Source organism: Mya arenaria, chromosome 2, assembly GCF_026914265.1.
Source record: "Mya arenaria isolate MELC-2E11 chromosome 2, ASM2691426v1".
NCBI lineage: Eukaryota > Metazoa > Mollusca > Bivalvia > Myida > Myidae > Mya > Mya arenaria.
This window is the reverse complement of record NC_069123.1, coordinates 9,744,378-9,761,271: the sequence shown is the minus strand read 5'-3', so window position 1 is coordinate 9,761,271 and position 16,894 is coordinate 9,744,378. Positions and strand designations below refer to the sequence as shown.

Genomic DNA, 16,894 nt, shown 5'->3' with positions numbered 1-16,894 from the left:
TATCAAATGTTGGTTTGTATTATTTCCTCTCTTTAAAACTTTAAAGCAACCTTTTATAAGTTAAACAAGTCTTAAAGTTGAACAAAAATAACAATATACTAGCTCAATTAAAGCTCAAACTACCTATAAATCCTAATTCTCCCTTCTTGTATTAAAATAGTTCACACAGAATACTGAAATCCAATGCAAAATGCAATTCCCCATGATTTACCATTGGTAATGCAATAAACATGATGTAGGATTGAATGGCGAACAGAATCATGAGAAAATGTCGCAGTAAATTAGTGCCAACTTTCACTTGCCCTCCGATGTGGAACTGAACTCCTAATGAACAGTAAAAGAAGTACCGTAGCATTCAAAACTTATTGTGGCGGAAACACAAATTCCGAGTCACGGCAAATCAAGACAAAATGGATCCATAATTACACTTGTTGAAAATCAACATTGTTTTATAGCAATGACGTATATATATTTATTATATGTTTTTTTTTATCTGTTAAAACCTACTACGAGGGTTCTTCGATGGCATTGATACTTATCTGCCACTTCTTCAATTATCTCATTTCATAAGCATTGCATAATGCATTCATGATTATGAGATCTCAAAGTCTGATAATCATTTCGACAACAAAAAAGCAACATAGTCCAAATAAGTATTACACATGTAGTTGGATTTTCTTTTAGATAGCAAACAATTGTACCAACAATCACATTTCAACACAAGAGGACGCTAAGTATATGATAATGATTATTTTGCAATGAAAGAAGGCTCATTTTCAAATCCAATAAGCCATACGACCCAAGAGGACAAACACCATAAATACACATATTTAAAATGGTGCATACATGCACATAATTAGGAGAATGCAAACGATATGTTTTATAAATAAATATCGTTTGCATTATGTAATAAATTACATGAGTATATCGATTTACATACCCAACCATGTAAGGATGGAGCTAGATAATGGTAGAAAAAATGTGTCTAGGTATTTTAACAAGGTGTCATTCAAAAAATAACACCCAGTATGTTACATGCGCCATTAGTATAACGATGGAAATAAACAATATTCACATAACGGAACAAAACAAAAGGAATAATATGCGCTGCAATATGTATATCAATGTTCAATTAGTTTGTGAAGTAAAGTGTTTGATAATAATAATAATAATAATAATAATAATAATAATAATCATGATCGATTAACAGGTTAACGTTTACCAAGAACAGCTAACGATGGTATATTGACACATGCATCAGCTTACGACAAAACAGCTACATATCTACTTGCATTATTCATATTGATATACTAATAGCAAGAACACATGTTATTAAAGGGTCCTCTCCTCTCCTGTTATTGGAACAGTATTGCTTACCACCGATGGCTTTCCAGAGGTAGTTTCTGTAGAAGCATGTTTGGGCTCCACCTCCATACGCCGTAGAGCAATTGTTCATATTGATTGCGCGGTGATCTTCTGATATCTCTCATTACGCGATCTAAGCCCGGCACTTTGACGACGAGTTGCCAACTGCCAGCGCCAAGCATTCCTCGTCACGTGTGAAAAGGTGTCGGGTCACGAATAAGGTGTAGAGCATTGTGAAACCCGTGTGAAGATTAGAGAATAAATAGACTTGTGAGAGGAAAGCGTTGGTATTTCAAGTTAGGAACTTCGAACTCGATGAACGGTGTATTTATGAAATAGTTCTTTTTGAAGCTGAACGTTACATTTTGGAGGGTATTGAAGATACTAAAGAGATGGATTCAAGATGGGATTTTAGGTTTGTTTGCCTTTTTTCTTTTTAACATAGTTATGATACATCAAGCAGCGATGCCGATAAAAGTGTTGACACTAAGATTAATATAAAATTCATACAATAATTATTACCTTACGGAAAGAGAAGAACATATTAACATAACTCAAGTTATTTAATACTACAAGAAATATTTCGATTGACTATTGACTCAAATGCTTAAATTAAATCATTAAAATTCGGAAAGCCCAATACAATATTTTGGTACTGTATATATGACTTCCACACTCTTTAATGTTCTTTCAATAATAACAACTGTTTTAACCAAGAAATTATTAAACAATTTTCTCATACTTTTGTTGGTTTAACATTCATTAAATACTGTATATAATGAATACGTTTTTTCATTTCTCACATTAGTAAACCGAATTTGAGATGTTTACTTTTGACACAAAGAAATAAAAATGCGCACTAAATATAAAAACGTAGTATTTTACAGGACATTAAAAGACGCTGAAACATGTATTCGTTAAGACGATTTCATTTGAAAAATAAAAAAAGACTAGAATTATAACAGATTGACACGTGAATACTGCAATATAAAAACTACGTAATGAAACAAACGATCGTAACTCATTGTCATTCACTCTTCTTTATTGCCCCGTTTGCTCGGTCAGGGAAGAGCAGCAGAACTACAAAAATTACTAAATTGAAAAATTACGACACAAATCATTTTGTAGGAAGCTTAGAGCAGGAAATACGCTCCAGCTATTTGACTACGTACATATGCAAGTCGTTGATCCTTTTCATTAGTAGAGTTTGAACAAGGCATTATTAATATACTTAAGCAGGAATTACGGGTTAGACATCAACGAGTTGGATATGTTTCCCCTAGGTATTGATAATAAATGCCAATGTCATTTCGGCCGTATCTTTATTGAATGAATATGACGCATTGGGTAAACAATTGTATGATTTGTCAAGATAAATGCCTATAAAACATATTAGAAAGCGGAGGGCAGAGAAGGTTAAGATATCGTTCATTTGTCCGTTTATTTGGTATTGTTTCGCTATTATAATTAGTATGCATAAGCCTTTCATTCATCGACAAGTATTAACGTTTTATTGAAAAGATTTCATGCGGTTTCCACAGGGGGTGACAATTTATTTTTTACTTTTCTTAGATGTCTTTTTGACCGTTGATTAAGTGTTCATGCTCTTTTATCATAAGGTACCATACACATGTGTTTCTAGACGAATCACGAACACGACATCGTAGGTTTGAATAAACGCCTTTCCCGAATAGTACCGGACCAATACGCATATATACAAGCCCTAGTTCAACATATTTTTTATTCGAGTCAATAAAACTTAATTGGTGGTGGAAAAAAGAGGTCGAGCGTAGATGAAAATCTAGCAAATATTTTATAGTCGCCTACACCGTTTTGTATTCATCAAGATTCCATAATCCAATATGATAAAAAGGGGAAAGGAGGCACGATGATAAACATATATTCTGTAATACGATTAATGTGACCGACAGTGCAGGCCATATTGATCAGCATTTTGAATTCAGGGATTGTCAGAATTCCTAAGATGTTCCAAACACAACCAAAATTGCCAATGGTACTAAGCAGAACACCTCACTGTGTTCGGCATAAACTGCTAGTGATTTGTTGTGGACAATGATTCGTGAGAACTTGTCAATGCCTAGTTTCTGAAGTTCACATGTCCTTTTAGTTTCTTGTCAAATCACAGACGTCATTAATACCCACATACGTCACCTGCAAACAGAGTTGGATGAATGTCGTTTTTTTGTAATTAACATCATAAGCATGCGCGTCTTAAAACTGACTAACACTCCTGAGCGTAGGTGCAATACTGTTTCTTATTTTTCTTTTGTTTTACTACGTCAAGGGAAACAACTTTTGTTAGATCAATTAAAACGTCAAAAAGAAGCAATTGAGTAAAATGCAACAATACAGGTTTTTCAGGGACGCGATGGGAACGGACGGGATAGACGCAACTACTATATAACCCCCATATCTGTCTATCTTGGGAATAATAATAATTCATTAACTGACAAAAAGAGTAGACAAACAGTCACAAAACACGTATCAATTATGGAAATTGCAGAGACAAAACCAGCAGTCAAAAACCTCCTATGATCTTGTTTAATGGCAAAGAGATCAAAGGTCAAAGCCAATACTCAGATAACCAGCAGGAGACACACAAGTAAAAACAAACACAGTCCATAAGTCGTGTTTCTGAACATGTATAAATGATTGGCCACTCGCAGCAAGATATATAGCAAAAAGGTCCCAAACACTTATTTTGTGAACTACGTCATCAAGGTTTGTGTACATAGTACATGTTTACATTGGCAAGTACGTTAACACGGCAAAATTGATTTAAAATATGGTACCAGTAGCTTCCTTGCCTAGCAATTGGCATAAAAAAGGTTGTACTGGGATAATGATGTACTAAGTTATGGTTAAACCAAGGGAAGTTGTATCCCGATTATCGGTGCTTACGCAAAGCACGTTAAAATTCAAGAGGTGTCTGCGTAAAGAGCAAGGATATTGAACCCGGATCTCTTGTATCTGACTCATCATATCTTCTTATATATGGATTTGACTGGGAATGACAATCACTTCTACATCATTGAACTTATGGCACTTAAAGGCAATTTAATACGCGAAGGCTTTACTGCGGAGTCGAGCCATTATGAAGCCAATAGGTGCAGGCAGACATTGATAAACCCAAATCTTTACGTTCACCTAAATCTTTGTGTGCACACATAAAACTTGACGTTCATATTGTATAACACGCAAGAAGTTATAGTTATTGTTTATTTCAATATTGCGCTCGAATTGGAATAGCGCGACGTCATTTAACCAGTGATAAACGACGTTACAAAATTCAGCTACATGTATTCCTTTATTCAAACGAATAATGCCGGTTACACTTTTTAAAAAAAACATAGACTCAATTGTATAAGATACTGCTAATAAAAAATCGTATTGGATTTTTAAAATGTAAATTCATGTAAGTATTATTCGCATTTGTTATTATAGTGCGAATAAGCTACGCTTTGCATAAATATGCAATTATTAATAGAATATGCAATTATTTTAATATCGACGAGTAAGAAAATGCAATATGAAAAGTAGAATACGCCAAAAATTTCTAAATGAACGAGTACTGAATTAAAATAAATACAAGTTGATATCTGTTTTTACATTTTGGCCGCGGTCGGTGATCGAGATACTCTCGTTTAAAAATAAAATCTGGGTCATCGGATTCGGACAGTTTAATCCCCGGCTTAATCCGACAAACCGGTAAAACCCGGAAAAAACATGAATTGTATTAAAGATGCAATTAAATGCTTATTTAGCGTAAGAATCATGTATCAAATCATTTTTAAAATGAATTTATAATCTTTCATTTTATCTGAAAATTAGTTTTTTTTTTGCTGATTGTAATTCATATATCAATATAGTCTCTATGTTGAGATTGTTAGGATGTACTTACACAAAATAAATAATTATACGACTGTGTCGCAACACACTATTTATTTGTGTTAGTACATACTAACAATCTTTAACTTAATGCATGTTATACTCTTCATTTAATTCAAAGCGTTTACAGGCTTTCGCCCTGTTACGGTTTGAGAGATAGTCATAAAACGCCGAATGGAAAGGAAAGTGTTTGAAGATTTCTCCGATCGTCTCAACAATAGATACATCAATACATACAGGCAATATAGTATGCGGGGGGATGAATTTTGCTCGAGGATCCTGTCATTGTAGAAAGATACCTTAATCATAAACTTTATTTACATGTCCAGTGCATTTTGTTGGATGCATTTTGTTTAGCGGGCATCTTATAGTATATTAAATACAACTCAGTCATGTTTGAAGTTTAGAGTAGATTTTACTTAAATGCCTAAATGCTTTATCTATGGCAGTGCATTGTTTGTGAAACCAAAGTTCCAGGTAAGGTTTGTATCTGCAATTGCAATTGCGTATTACTCAATATTAATAATGAGTGTTTGAAGTGACTGATACTCGATGGTTTTGATTTAATTAAGTTTCAGCATAAAATCTTAAAATATTTTCGAAGGAAATCATGACGATGGATACACTGTCTTTAGATGTTTATGCTAATTTGTTTTCAATTACATGACTATACTCACAAAACGTAGCATACCGAAAGCTTTTCAACGCTTTTAACACTTTGATTCAACTTCTCGATTGTGTGTGTCGCATACATAGTTATAAGGAATAGTTGATAGCAAATTTCTGAAATGCGCTTGACCTGATAGCACGATACTTATGCAAAACTTTTGTTTTAAATTAATTCATACACTTGGAAATTCTGAATTTTACTTCATAATTACAGTCTCGAATTACAGGATATTTTTAAAAATTTCTTACAGATTGACCGAACGTCTCAAAATATTAATATTATGTATTTTTTTAGCTTAACAATTTGAATTTAGTTCTTGATTTGTAGAGTGCCAGCCAGCCGCAACATCCAGAAGTACAATTATCCCCTCCCAATTCATTAAAAAATATTGAATGATGTTATTGGATAAATTCCGAAAACCCTTCCTTCTAAGGTTTGTGGAAACATAGTTCTATCAGGGAAACAAAGAAATAAAAATAATTTTCCCGGTTTTAGTTTCACTTTTTAAAATTTTAGCCCGTTATTATAATATTCCAAATAAAAAATCAGCGTGCAGAGGACTGGGACAAAATGTAAACAAAGTCATTTCGGAAATGATGTTGCATATGCACACAATTTTGCGTGTGTCTTTGGAATGAAATGCTATTAAAGTCTTTTAATACCGTTTTTAGATGTATAATAAACATAAACAATGCTTGTTTTAAGATATATCGCAATACAATTCATCCCTAGAACATTAAAGTAAAAATATTTTTTGTGCTCACTCTGTGAAATAAATAAAGATATATCATTGAAAAAATAATTATCTCTATATATGTTTAAATGACATCAAAGTGCCAGAAAATCTTTTTTTTTGTCTTGAATATTATTCCATAAATTTAAGCTCGGGCATTTGAATGAATCAATGAGTATTTATTAGCTCTATGCCTGTTAGAAAAGTTTGATAGCGAAAAATGACTTGAAATACATTGATAACATGTTTGCCTTCATTTTGTATTTATTCCATTTATTAACCCGGAAACAAAATCGCAGGAAAACAAAACAAACCCGTTTCATCCCATTTTGAAATAAAAGCCTAATTAAATTGTTCCTTTATGCAAATATCACAAGGCATCTGACCTCGAATTACGTCTTTCCAATCATGGACGACGTTTATTGGGATTCTTCTTCCTCTAGATATGTTTGATTTGGTTCCCTCAATATAGACTCGTTTCTTTGTTTACCAAATGTGATTTTCATTCAAATTAAAATAATCTGAAATGAGGTAACACAGAATGTTTCGCCCTGTGATAGCGTTATCATTTTGATAAAATGACGACATTGAACAATATGCGGCAAAAATTGTATTTTACCATGAGCGCTCACTACAGGATGCACTCATACTCCCAGATGAGATTTAACACAATTAATAATTTTGTTTTAATATTCCAAAAAGGATGAATAAATGTCGAAAACAATGGTTCTTATGAAGGATACCGAGTTTAATTTGAAAGAAATGAGCATAAAACACAGTATTTCTAACTTATGAGACTATAGTTGACCACAGTTAATCTTTTAGCATTGACCAATTATGTCATATTTTTGCGCTTTCTGCTATTAAATACACTTGTTATCAGTAAATAATATTTTCAATAAATGCATTATTTAGAAAGTCGTTAAAAGGCTAACTGTCAAAATTTATGTTTGTTATACAGTTTATAGTTTATATCTTTATTAGAGTCTCGTCCATATCCATACTAAAAGTTACATGCAACACATAAAACAAATAATTATATGGCCATTCTATACAGAATTACAGGAGACTATTTGACAAATACATAGAACATATTAATACAAAATAAAATACAGACTGTGTATGTATTGAACCTTTTCAAGACGACTCCTACGGTACCAATATCACAATATTTGCGGACAAGTGTTATATGGCCATGAAATTAAGTACGACATCAAGAATAACTGATATTAAATGTTGTTTTAATTATTTTTGGTTCAATACTGCTTAAAAACACCTCCAAAATCGTTAATCTTCGTTCTTTCCATTCGGCAACAGTATTTGCATGTCCCCCTTTACAGAAAACATGTAAACTCGTTCTTCAAAACTATAGTTGTAGGAGAAACTCTACTGAGGTCTCTTGGGCTTTCGTTAAACGTTAGGACATGAACGAATGGCATTAATATTACAGAAATATGTAATTCAACCATAACTAGATTTTCGTATCGAGCATCCATGCATTGTTTTAAACACCAGGCTTAATGTACTTGAACATTGCGAGCAGACATCACTTGATACAAAATTTAGTTAAAACAGGCAAATGACCATCTGTGGATTCATTGTTATGAAGAAATTTAGATAAATGGTTATATGCAGAAGCTCCATAATATGTTGTTTAAGCTGTACACAAAATCATGCATTTGATACTTTAAGAAAACTTTCGAAAAAGGTTTTCAAACTCCCTAAACCATTGAAACTAAAACGAAAACAACTTGGTATCCACAAAAACGTTGATCAGCTTTGAAATGATGTTATAATAAGTGGCGGGTTCACTTTGGTGTTAGAGGGGCAGGCATTGGGGGCGCAACTTTCAACATGCACTATTTTCACTTAGACCTTTATAGATGTGGATAACCTGTTGGTAGGGTATATGAGGCTCTCCCCAATAAAGATTTGTCCAATTAAAATTGCGAATTTGAGCGTATTTTTGGATAGGTATAGCCTGTGTGCGTGTGCGCCATTCTCTTATATCGCAGAGGATAATCGACACGCGGTTCAATATCATTTAATAAATAAATGATAGATGTCTTAACAAAATGGCTTCGTTTAACAAATTCAAGTTATTGTATTGCAGTTTTAAATTTTACTACTTATGGTGATTATGTATTTAAAATCCATCTAAAATTTTACATTGTTTAAAGATTTGAATCCAAGTGTTTTAATTGGTCTGTAAATTAACTGGCCAATGGACTGAATGGAATCACTGAGGCGTGTCTAATGACAAGGATAAGAACTATGTTGACTATGGCCCCATGAGTATTTTATTTACTCTTCTTGGTATACCAAGTTGCGAGTTCACAGCAGGAACTGGAGCTTGTTCTTTCATGTTTGGTTCTTCACCACACTAGGCGAGTGTTGCTTCTATTAAAAATATTCCTTTTAATTATTGCTCTCTTATGTCTGCGATTCCGCCGTTTAAAACGGGTTAAACCTTTACAAATATTTTAATGACCACACCAAGGCGGTGACCTTGATATTAATAATACCATGTTTATTTTAGCACAGTAACCAGATACTTATAACAAACGATGATCTAGCATGTTCGTGTGTTTTGCCTTACATGTAATTATTTTGAGGATTTCTTGATTGTTTGGTTTTTGGCTTTGTGTATCAATTGCGCTGTGCTGGTATTCAAAATTAGTCTGAATTGAATCTAAAAAGGATGTTGCTAATCGGAGTACTTATTTTTAATAACTGACCAATAGAGTGAATGAAGTCAATGTATGACCCTAAGAATAACTGAAATTGCATATTAAATACCACACGGGAACCTGTTTTGGCTACTGGCTTCGACCAGATGTTTCAATTAAATTTGTATATTGAATAGATAGCAATTGTAATCATAACAGTATAGAAGAATAGTCTGAATACATCCCCTTCGTTACAGTTTCGTCTCAATTAATACCAATCACTCTTACTTGATTCCAACAAAAGCCGATGGCGTATAGAATCATGTTTTCAAGAGGCTGGTAGTATTGGTGCTCATCTTGAGAATCCTCTAGAGAGATACAAACTTCATACCTTTTAGATTAGTGTTAGTGCTATTGAATTAAGTAATGAATATCGGTCCTTTCTGTTAACCAAAGATTTTTGCAATGTAAATTTACCATTTGTCAGACATGGAAATGTTGAGCGTTATCAAAGGATAGCCCGTGACATAATACTCGAGTATTACAGTCAAAACCCGTTGGCTCGAACTCGCTTGGCTCGAATTCCTCGTTGGCTCGAACTTGATTTAGAGGACCGATTTCTCTATACTGAAGGTTAACAATTTCGCTTGGCTCGATTTTTTCGACGCTCGAAGAATTTTCGCCGGTCCCTGGGAGTTCGAGCCAACGGGGTTCGACTTTATATGCGCAATACAAAATCATGACGACAAAATAGAGAAGGAAAGATAGAAGAACGTGCTATTGTCTCACTTGTTTCACTCTTATAAGGTGCTAACTCCTTTCTTGTCGACCATGTTCCTGAAGATCTTTTAAAAAAGAATAATACTACATGGAAGTCTTTAAAAACATACAGCAACACCATTTGCTCTTATTTACAATAAAAATAATTAATATGTTTATGACACGTGACAGACTAGCCTGGGCAAAGGAATAGAAAACTCAACTGAATACAAAGCACGCAATTGAATTCTAATTCAAAAGAAAACTACGTAATAGAAAGTCTTATTGAGTTGTCTCCAGTTTGGTATGCTTAACTAGTAAATTATTCATAGAACGTTTCTCTAAAGTGGCTCTAAAAAAGTAGTTCAAAATTAAATAGAATAATATACACAAATGTTTAAATTTAAACGATTGGAACTAGTACAGAATATTCGGTTGATCGATTACGATGGCAGCAGTCATTTAAATCAACATAACGACATATTCTGAAATAAGCAGATGAAAAGAACATTCATATAGAGAGATGGAATTAGAAGTATTATAAAGAGTAGGAATAGCATGTATACGCAGTTCTATCGCTTATATCATAGTTCACCAAAAAAAAAGATTTGCACATATGATGCTCAGTTTGCATATTTTTCTCCAAATAACCAATTTATGAGTAGTACTTGAATTGTCAAGATATCAGCGAATCACTGCAATAGTGCATATTTATTTTCGCCGATAAACTCGTACATAAATCATTTATTTTTTCTTTATGTATATAAATATACTATTTATGTTTAATTTCAGGTCGACCTTTCCTGGGTTTTCGATCATTGTACTGGTCATTTCAGCGCACGGATTTGAAATAGGTATGATGCAACCATATTTCTTTCTTTTTTATAAAGAACATATTCATTGTAGATTGTTCGACTACTTTAAAAAACACACACCTCAATTTTAATTCAATGCCATCAAATATTGATTGTATAAAAGCCATGGAGGAAAAAAGCAATTTACTACAGTTGTATTATCTTTTTAACTTTGAAAACTCATACGTTCTGCCATCTATATATTTTAATTCATTAGCATTCCTCCCTTGAAATATAATGATAAAACGTGAGTCAGGCATCATTGGTAGATGTTAGATGTAAGTTACGACCTGTCACGATATGTAGCAACATAAATGTATTTAGAAAACAACAACAACATATCTTCAATCTATCAAGGTAACAAACATGAGTTTTCAATTCAATAAAGGACTGATTTTTATTTTCGTGCTTTTCTGCAGTATGAACTCTTGGTCGTGATTTTTCAAAATCGCAGTCGAGTGTTCATACTACAAGAATGCACGAAATATAATAATCAATCCTTATATCTACGTTTCCCCTTTTCATTACTTTTTTGATAATAAAGAATTTGGTTTAATGACTTTTTTGTTTATAAAAAAGTGTTGAGTTTTTCATTCGTGTTTTATATATGCATAACCAAGGTCTTTCTTGCGCATTTCCGACTAATAGGTCAAGAATGGTCGACCGGTTCCGCCTACATAGGTCAAGAACGGTCGACCGGTTCCGCCTACATAGGTCAAGAACGGTCGACCGGTTCATGCAAAGTGTACGACAATTTTATCGTACAGAAAAGAAAGTGCGAATGTAAATATGATTTTATTAACTGCATGTAGACTCCCCCCAATATAATTTAGTTTTATGATAACCGGTATGATTTTCTTTTTTTCCAGAAGCAACGAGCGCACACAGTCGGCTCAATCTACTTCAGGCATTGCAATTATTGCAACACCGTTCGACCCATGCTTATCTTGCTGATAACATTGTGCCTTACAAGGAAGATAGCATCAACGACTTTGATACAAGTCCAACCTATTTAGATGGGTCGCTGCTAGTTGAAACACCTGTTCCTGGCAGAGAGACCAGCGCAAACAAAAGGGGTTGGGAGGATGTGTCGTTTGCATGGAGACAACCTCTACATAAACGTGGTTGGGAGAGTATCCGAGGGTTAGTTTCTTTTCCTCGAAAATTGTCACCTAAGCGAGCATTGGCCATGGTCAGAAATTTGTGGCGAATTCCGGAAATTAGGGAAAAATACAAGGCTTTGTTGAGAGAGGGAAAACGAAGTGATGAACAACTCGTGAATGTACCAGTACAGTCTGGAGACGACAATCCGACATGGATGATGGATGAAATTGAATATGATCAAAACGGAATTCCAACATTCATGCTCCCACACGACGATACGTTCTCCGGGGAAGAACTCGGTGCTAAACTCCCTGCTAATAATCACTATGAGTCAGGCAGATTTAAACAGAAAGATAGGTTAACCAAACGAGGCTGGGAATTTGTCGGCAATTTTCAGGTTGGTAAGAGATCTAGCAACAACCCAAACGTAAAAACTTCTAAAACAACTCGTGGCTGGGAAGATATGCGATGGAAGAGAAACGGTTTACGGCTCTTGAATGGACAATACTCTTTGCCAAGAAAAATCAATCCATACTTAACTCAGAGAATGTTGCCTACTGGTGACCACACACCTCTTGGAAAACGAGAGTTGTATCCATCTGCAACGAATAAAGAGCTCCTGTTAAACGAAGTATATAAGTCTAGGGGTTTGGAACCGATATCCTATGATATTGATAACGAAAAGCGCGGCTGGGAAATGTTCAGCTGGAAAAGAACTCTACCAGTTATCTCCAGATATTCCCAATCATCTTCGAACGTATTTCTTGGAGAGCCCGACGTTTTTCACTCACTGAGACGTAAACGAAGCGTTACTATTGATGGACCAAGGAACGCAGACCAGGAAAAAGCTGTTCAAATGGTTAGAAAATATGTAAAAGGAAACAGGGATGGGCTTAGGAGAATGTTCGAGCTGCCTGAATGGAAACAAAATCAACATAGGTATGATGGGCAGCAAACATCATTACCTCTTGATACGAATACTGACGGAAGGGTAGACCGCAATAGGCGTGGGTGGGAATTCTTAGACACGTGGAAAAAGAATAATTATTTTAACTTGGATGAACATACTGGACTCGTTGAAAAGCCAGAGACTTACAAACGAGGATGGGAACCTATAAAATGGAAGAGAACTTCATTAGATAAAGACAATGGTGATGTTTATGGAAAGGATAAATTGAAACTAAATGACGAAATAATAGCAATGTTTCCACATTATAACAAAGATGAAAACACTTTAGCTCCTACCAATGACGTTATGGAGAAGGAATAAAGTAGCGTTATTGTGTTTTCAGCATTAAACTGTTTATTGATAGTTCAATAAATTGCAATTATATTGTCTAGCCCATTTTATTAAAATATGCTATCTGCAATAAAATGTAAGGAAAATGAATGTAACACAATTTGCCGAAATCCTATGGGGAAATTAGTGTCCATTGTATGCGTACAATTTTATAGGATAACTACGACACCATCTCTTTGATCACATTTGTTCTCGCATTGCAACTGAAAAGCGAACAATTTCCGGTAAAAATGTAATACTAGAAGCGTGTATCCATTTACCAATTCCGATTTTTAAAGGTGAACAATACATAACATAATTGCTCCGATGGGAATGTTGAAAATTGTAGATAAAGCTAATGTTCCTTGAACGGGTAATATGAGATTCTTGATATTGATAATCGCTTGAATGTAATGGGTGGGAGTTGTTTTTGAAATTTACGCTATAATGGCATATTATATTGCATATATCTTGCACATTCATAATTTGGCCAACGGCGTGGGCTGCAATTGAGGTACTGTCGTCATCATATTTCTAATATCTTAAATGGTACAAGCTAATATTTGATATGGCAACAAGATATATCTTGATGTTAAAATGAAGTTCGACCGTTGGGTTTAGACTTCAGGGGACATGATTACGAACAGTCTCAAGTGGAAGAACTGCAGATCCTCGTCCCAGTGTTACTTTTCTTTCCAGTTGAGTTTGATGATGAAATTTACTGAATTTTATTTTAATTCGAAATTTTACAGTTATTCACATTAATTGTTGTGAAACGAATTGAATAAAAGTGATTCTTTATAATTCAATAAACGTGCGTTTCTGAGTCTGAGTCTATACTTGGACTTGTGACCGTTCGCAATTATGGGCCCAGTTCTTTCGAAGAAGTGTCATCTTTGAATTAAAATTATAAACTAAATATGCATGCATAATTTTTGGTATAAATGTATTTTAAATGTTTGCGTTATGACCATTTAGTTAATTCACTAAATTACTAACTTTTCTTGAAAAAAAAGAAAAAAGTAATTGATCATGATTATCTTCATTAAACGTGTCAAATTCTTTAAAAAGATATTTTTTCTCGCATTAAACCAAATCTTAAACCGTGGGCTATGTTTGATCCCGTAAACAAGGACTCAAGATTATTTAAGAAATTTGGATCTGGCTTTAGATTTTCCATCGCTTGGAATTAACATCGTTAATTAAAAGAAAATAATAATAATTGAGGCAGTTAATACTTTGATTTGGCACTGGACCTTAAATGTTATAAAACAAACATATCGTGAGGACATGCTTGCAACAGGCTCAACCTTAACACACTTCTTCTTTCGAGAAAATGGACCCAGGACTGACACATACACAAATGAACCTATAATTACTATAATGTGATATTTATATGAGACGGCAGAATACATTCATGTTATTGCGATGATAAACATAACAACATAATCTGTCGCCATTAAATTCAATTGCAATAAGAATTCGACAACGATCACACTAATCCAACAAATCGGTATTCGCTATTTCATTTATAGAACAGAACAGAACAGAACAGAACAGAACAGATATTTTATTAAGACTTGTACAAAGTACATCATCTTCTTAACCACATATGAATAATAAATAAACAAACACACGGTATGACATAGGTTATACATAATATGAAATAGAATTATAAATACATTAAAAAAAATATTCAAATTAGGTGAGGATGAACAAAACTATTATAATTATAAGTCAATATTTTAAGTTGATCTTCTTATACTCGAAGATTGTTTGACAAATAAGGAAAGTTCTTGTTTATTTCTTGTGTTTAACAGTTCGATGAACTTAAAAACAGACGGACGTAAATAATAATAGCGTTTTATGTATTTCTTTCTTATAGTTTCAAAACGTGTACACATACAAATAAAATGAAATTCGTCTTCTATATCTCTTGAGTTACAGCATAAACAATGTCTTTCTTCACGTTGTATTCGATTACGATTATATCTACCCGTTTGAATCCTTAACGGGTGTGCAGAAAGTCTAAGTCTGCAGAAAAATAGTCGTAAGCTTTTAGGTAATAAATCCAAATAATCTTCATACACAAAAGTAGTCTTAAATTCCTTATACAAAAATAAAACTGGGCTATCAAGGGAACTTTACCATTCTTGCTTAAAACAATCAATTATTCTTGTTTTAAATTCAGTTAGAAAGTACTTTCCATTTATCGTAGGAGTATCAGGCAGAAGGATTTGGCCTCAAAATATTGAAACAAAACCGAATAAAAACTCACGAGTTATACGAAAAAATAAATACAAACACAAACGATTGATGTAGTTGAATGCACTAAAACATTCTATGTTGAATGTTGGACGAAATCATGAGAATACCACGGCATGTTTTGGTTATTTTTGCGATTTGTCAATGGAGGATAGTGCGCAATGCGCATGCGCGAAAAATCGCCATAACGGCTCAATTCCAGTTCCTTTGTTATTGTTCCTAGGGCATATATTTAATACTCATAAAAAACGGTTTCTTCCAGTAGAAATAGATATCCCTTTGAAGAAAAATATGTACCTTTTTGGCGCAAACAATCCGTGGGGAAGCAAAACGTCCAATACTTTATTCCAAGACGACGGACATGTCGGGTCTTCAATATTAAACCCGACTTTTGGATATAATCCAATGTACAAGGTTCAATATATGCCCACCCATGACTCTACGGGTGAAGTGGTACAAAGACATCATAGATCGCATCCCTCCAGCCCCGACATGGCGGGCGAAGTGGTAAAAACATCATAGATCGCATTCCTCAAGCCCCGACACGGTAGGCGAAATGGTAAAAAACATCACAAATCGCTTCCCTCCAGCCCCGACACGTCGAGCGAAGTGGTAAAAAGCATCACAAATCGCTTCCCTCTAGTCCCGACATGGCGGGCGAAGTGGTAAAAAACATCACAAATCGCTTCCCTCCAGCCCCGACACGGCGGGTGAAGTGGTAAAAAACATCACAGATCGCTTCCCTCCAGCCCCGACACGGTGGGCGAAGTGGTAAAAAAACATAACAAATCGCTTCCCTCCAGCCCCGACACGGCAGGGCGGACGAAGTGGTAAAAACATCACAGATCGCATCCGACACAGCGGGCGAAGTGGTAAAAGTTATATGCATTTGCTTTATATTTGATGAGTTATAAGTATTTCTGCGGTATACTTAAGTTACATATAAATGACATTTGCAATGTATTTGAAAAACAAAAACCACAACGAGTTAGCTTTTGCTGCTTGAAAGACACCTCATGGTCGTATCTGCGAAATATAAGATCTCGCTTCTTTCTCGTTGTCTTTCATAAACTTGCTGAAACACGCCATTTTACACATACATGACATACACTGGTCGTTATTTTAGCACTTCTTTGTCTTACTATGAAGTGGCTATGAAGCCATGACCATAATAACAACACATTCTTACATTAGTTGTTCTAAATATTTCAAAACACAGTCAGAATAATTAGAACACCGCTTATGTGTTTGAAGAAGCCTAATTATTTATAGATGATACTTAAGTAA

The 16,894-nt window shown here is 34.3% G+C and overlaps 1 protein-coding gene across 1 annotated transcript; it reads left to right on the top strand.

The window, feature by feature from the left end:
* Positions 1 to 1,539: 1,539 nt before the first annotated feature.
* LOC128225117 (uncharacterized) lies at positions 1,540 to 13,418 on the top strand. Its single transcript, XM_052935151.1, has 3 exons — positions 1,540 to 1,780; positions 10,898 to 10,959; positions 11,829 to 13,418. The coding sequence occupies exons 1-3, from the start codon at positions 1,758 to 1,760 to the stop codon at positions 13,331 to 13,333; spliced, it is 1,590 nt and encodes a 529-aa protein (XP_052791111.1). The 5' UTR covers positions 1,540 to 1,757; the 3' UTR covers positions 13,334 to 13,418.
* The last annotated feature ends 3,476 nt before the right edge of the window (positions 13,419 to 16,894 follow it).

What these genes read in the sequence shown, in the direction of transcription:
- LOC128225117 (XM_052935151.1), top strand. Translation starts at nt 1,758, where the DNA reads ATGGATTCAAGATGGGATTTTAG. An exon ending in GATTCAAGATGGGATTTTAG is followed by an intron (nt 1,781 to 10,897) that starts GTTTGTTTGCCT and finishes GTTTAATTTCAG; the next exon opens with GTCGACCTTTCCTGGGTTTT. An exon ending in AGCGCACGGATTTGAAATAG is followed by an intron (nt 10,960 to 11,828) that starts GTATGATGCAAC and finishes CTTTTTTTCCAG; the next exon opens with AAGCAACGAGCGCACACAGT.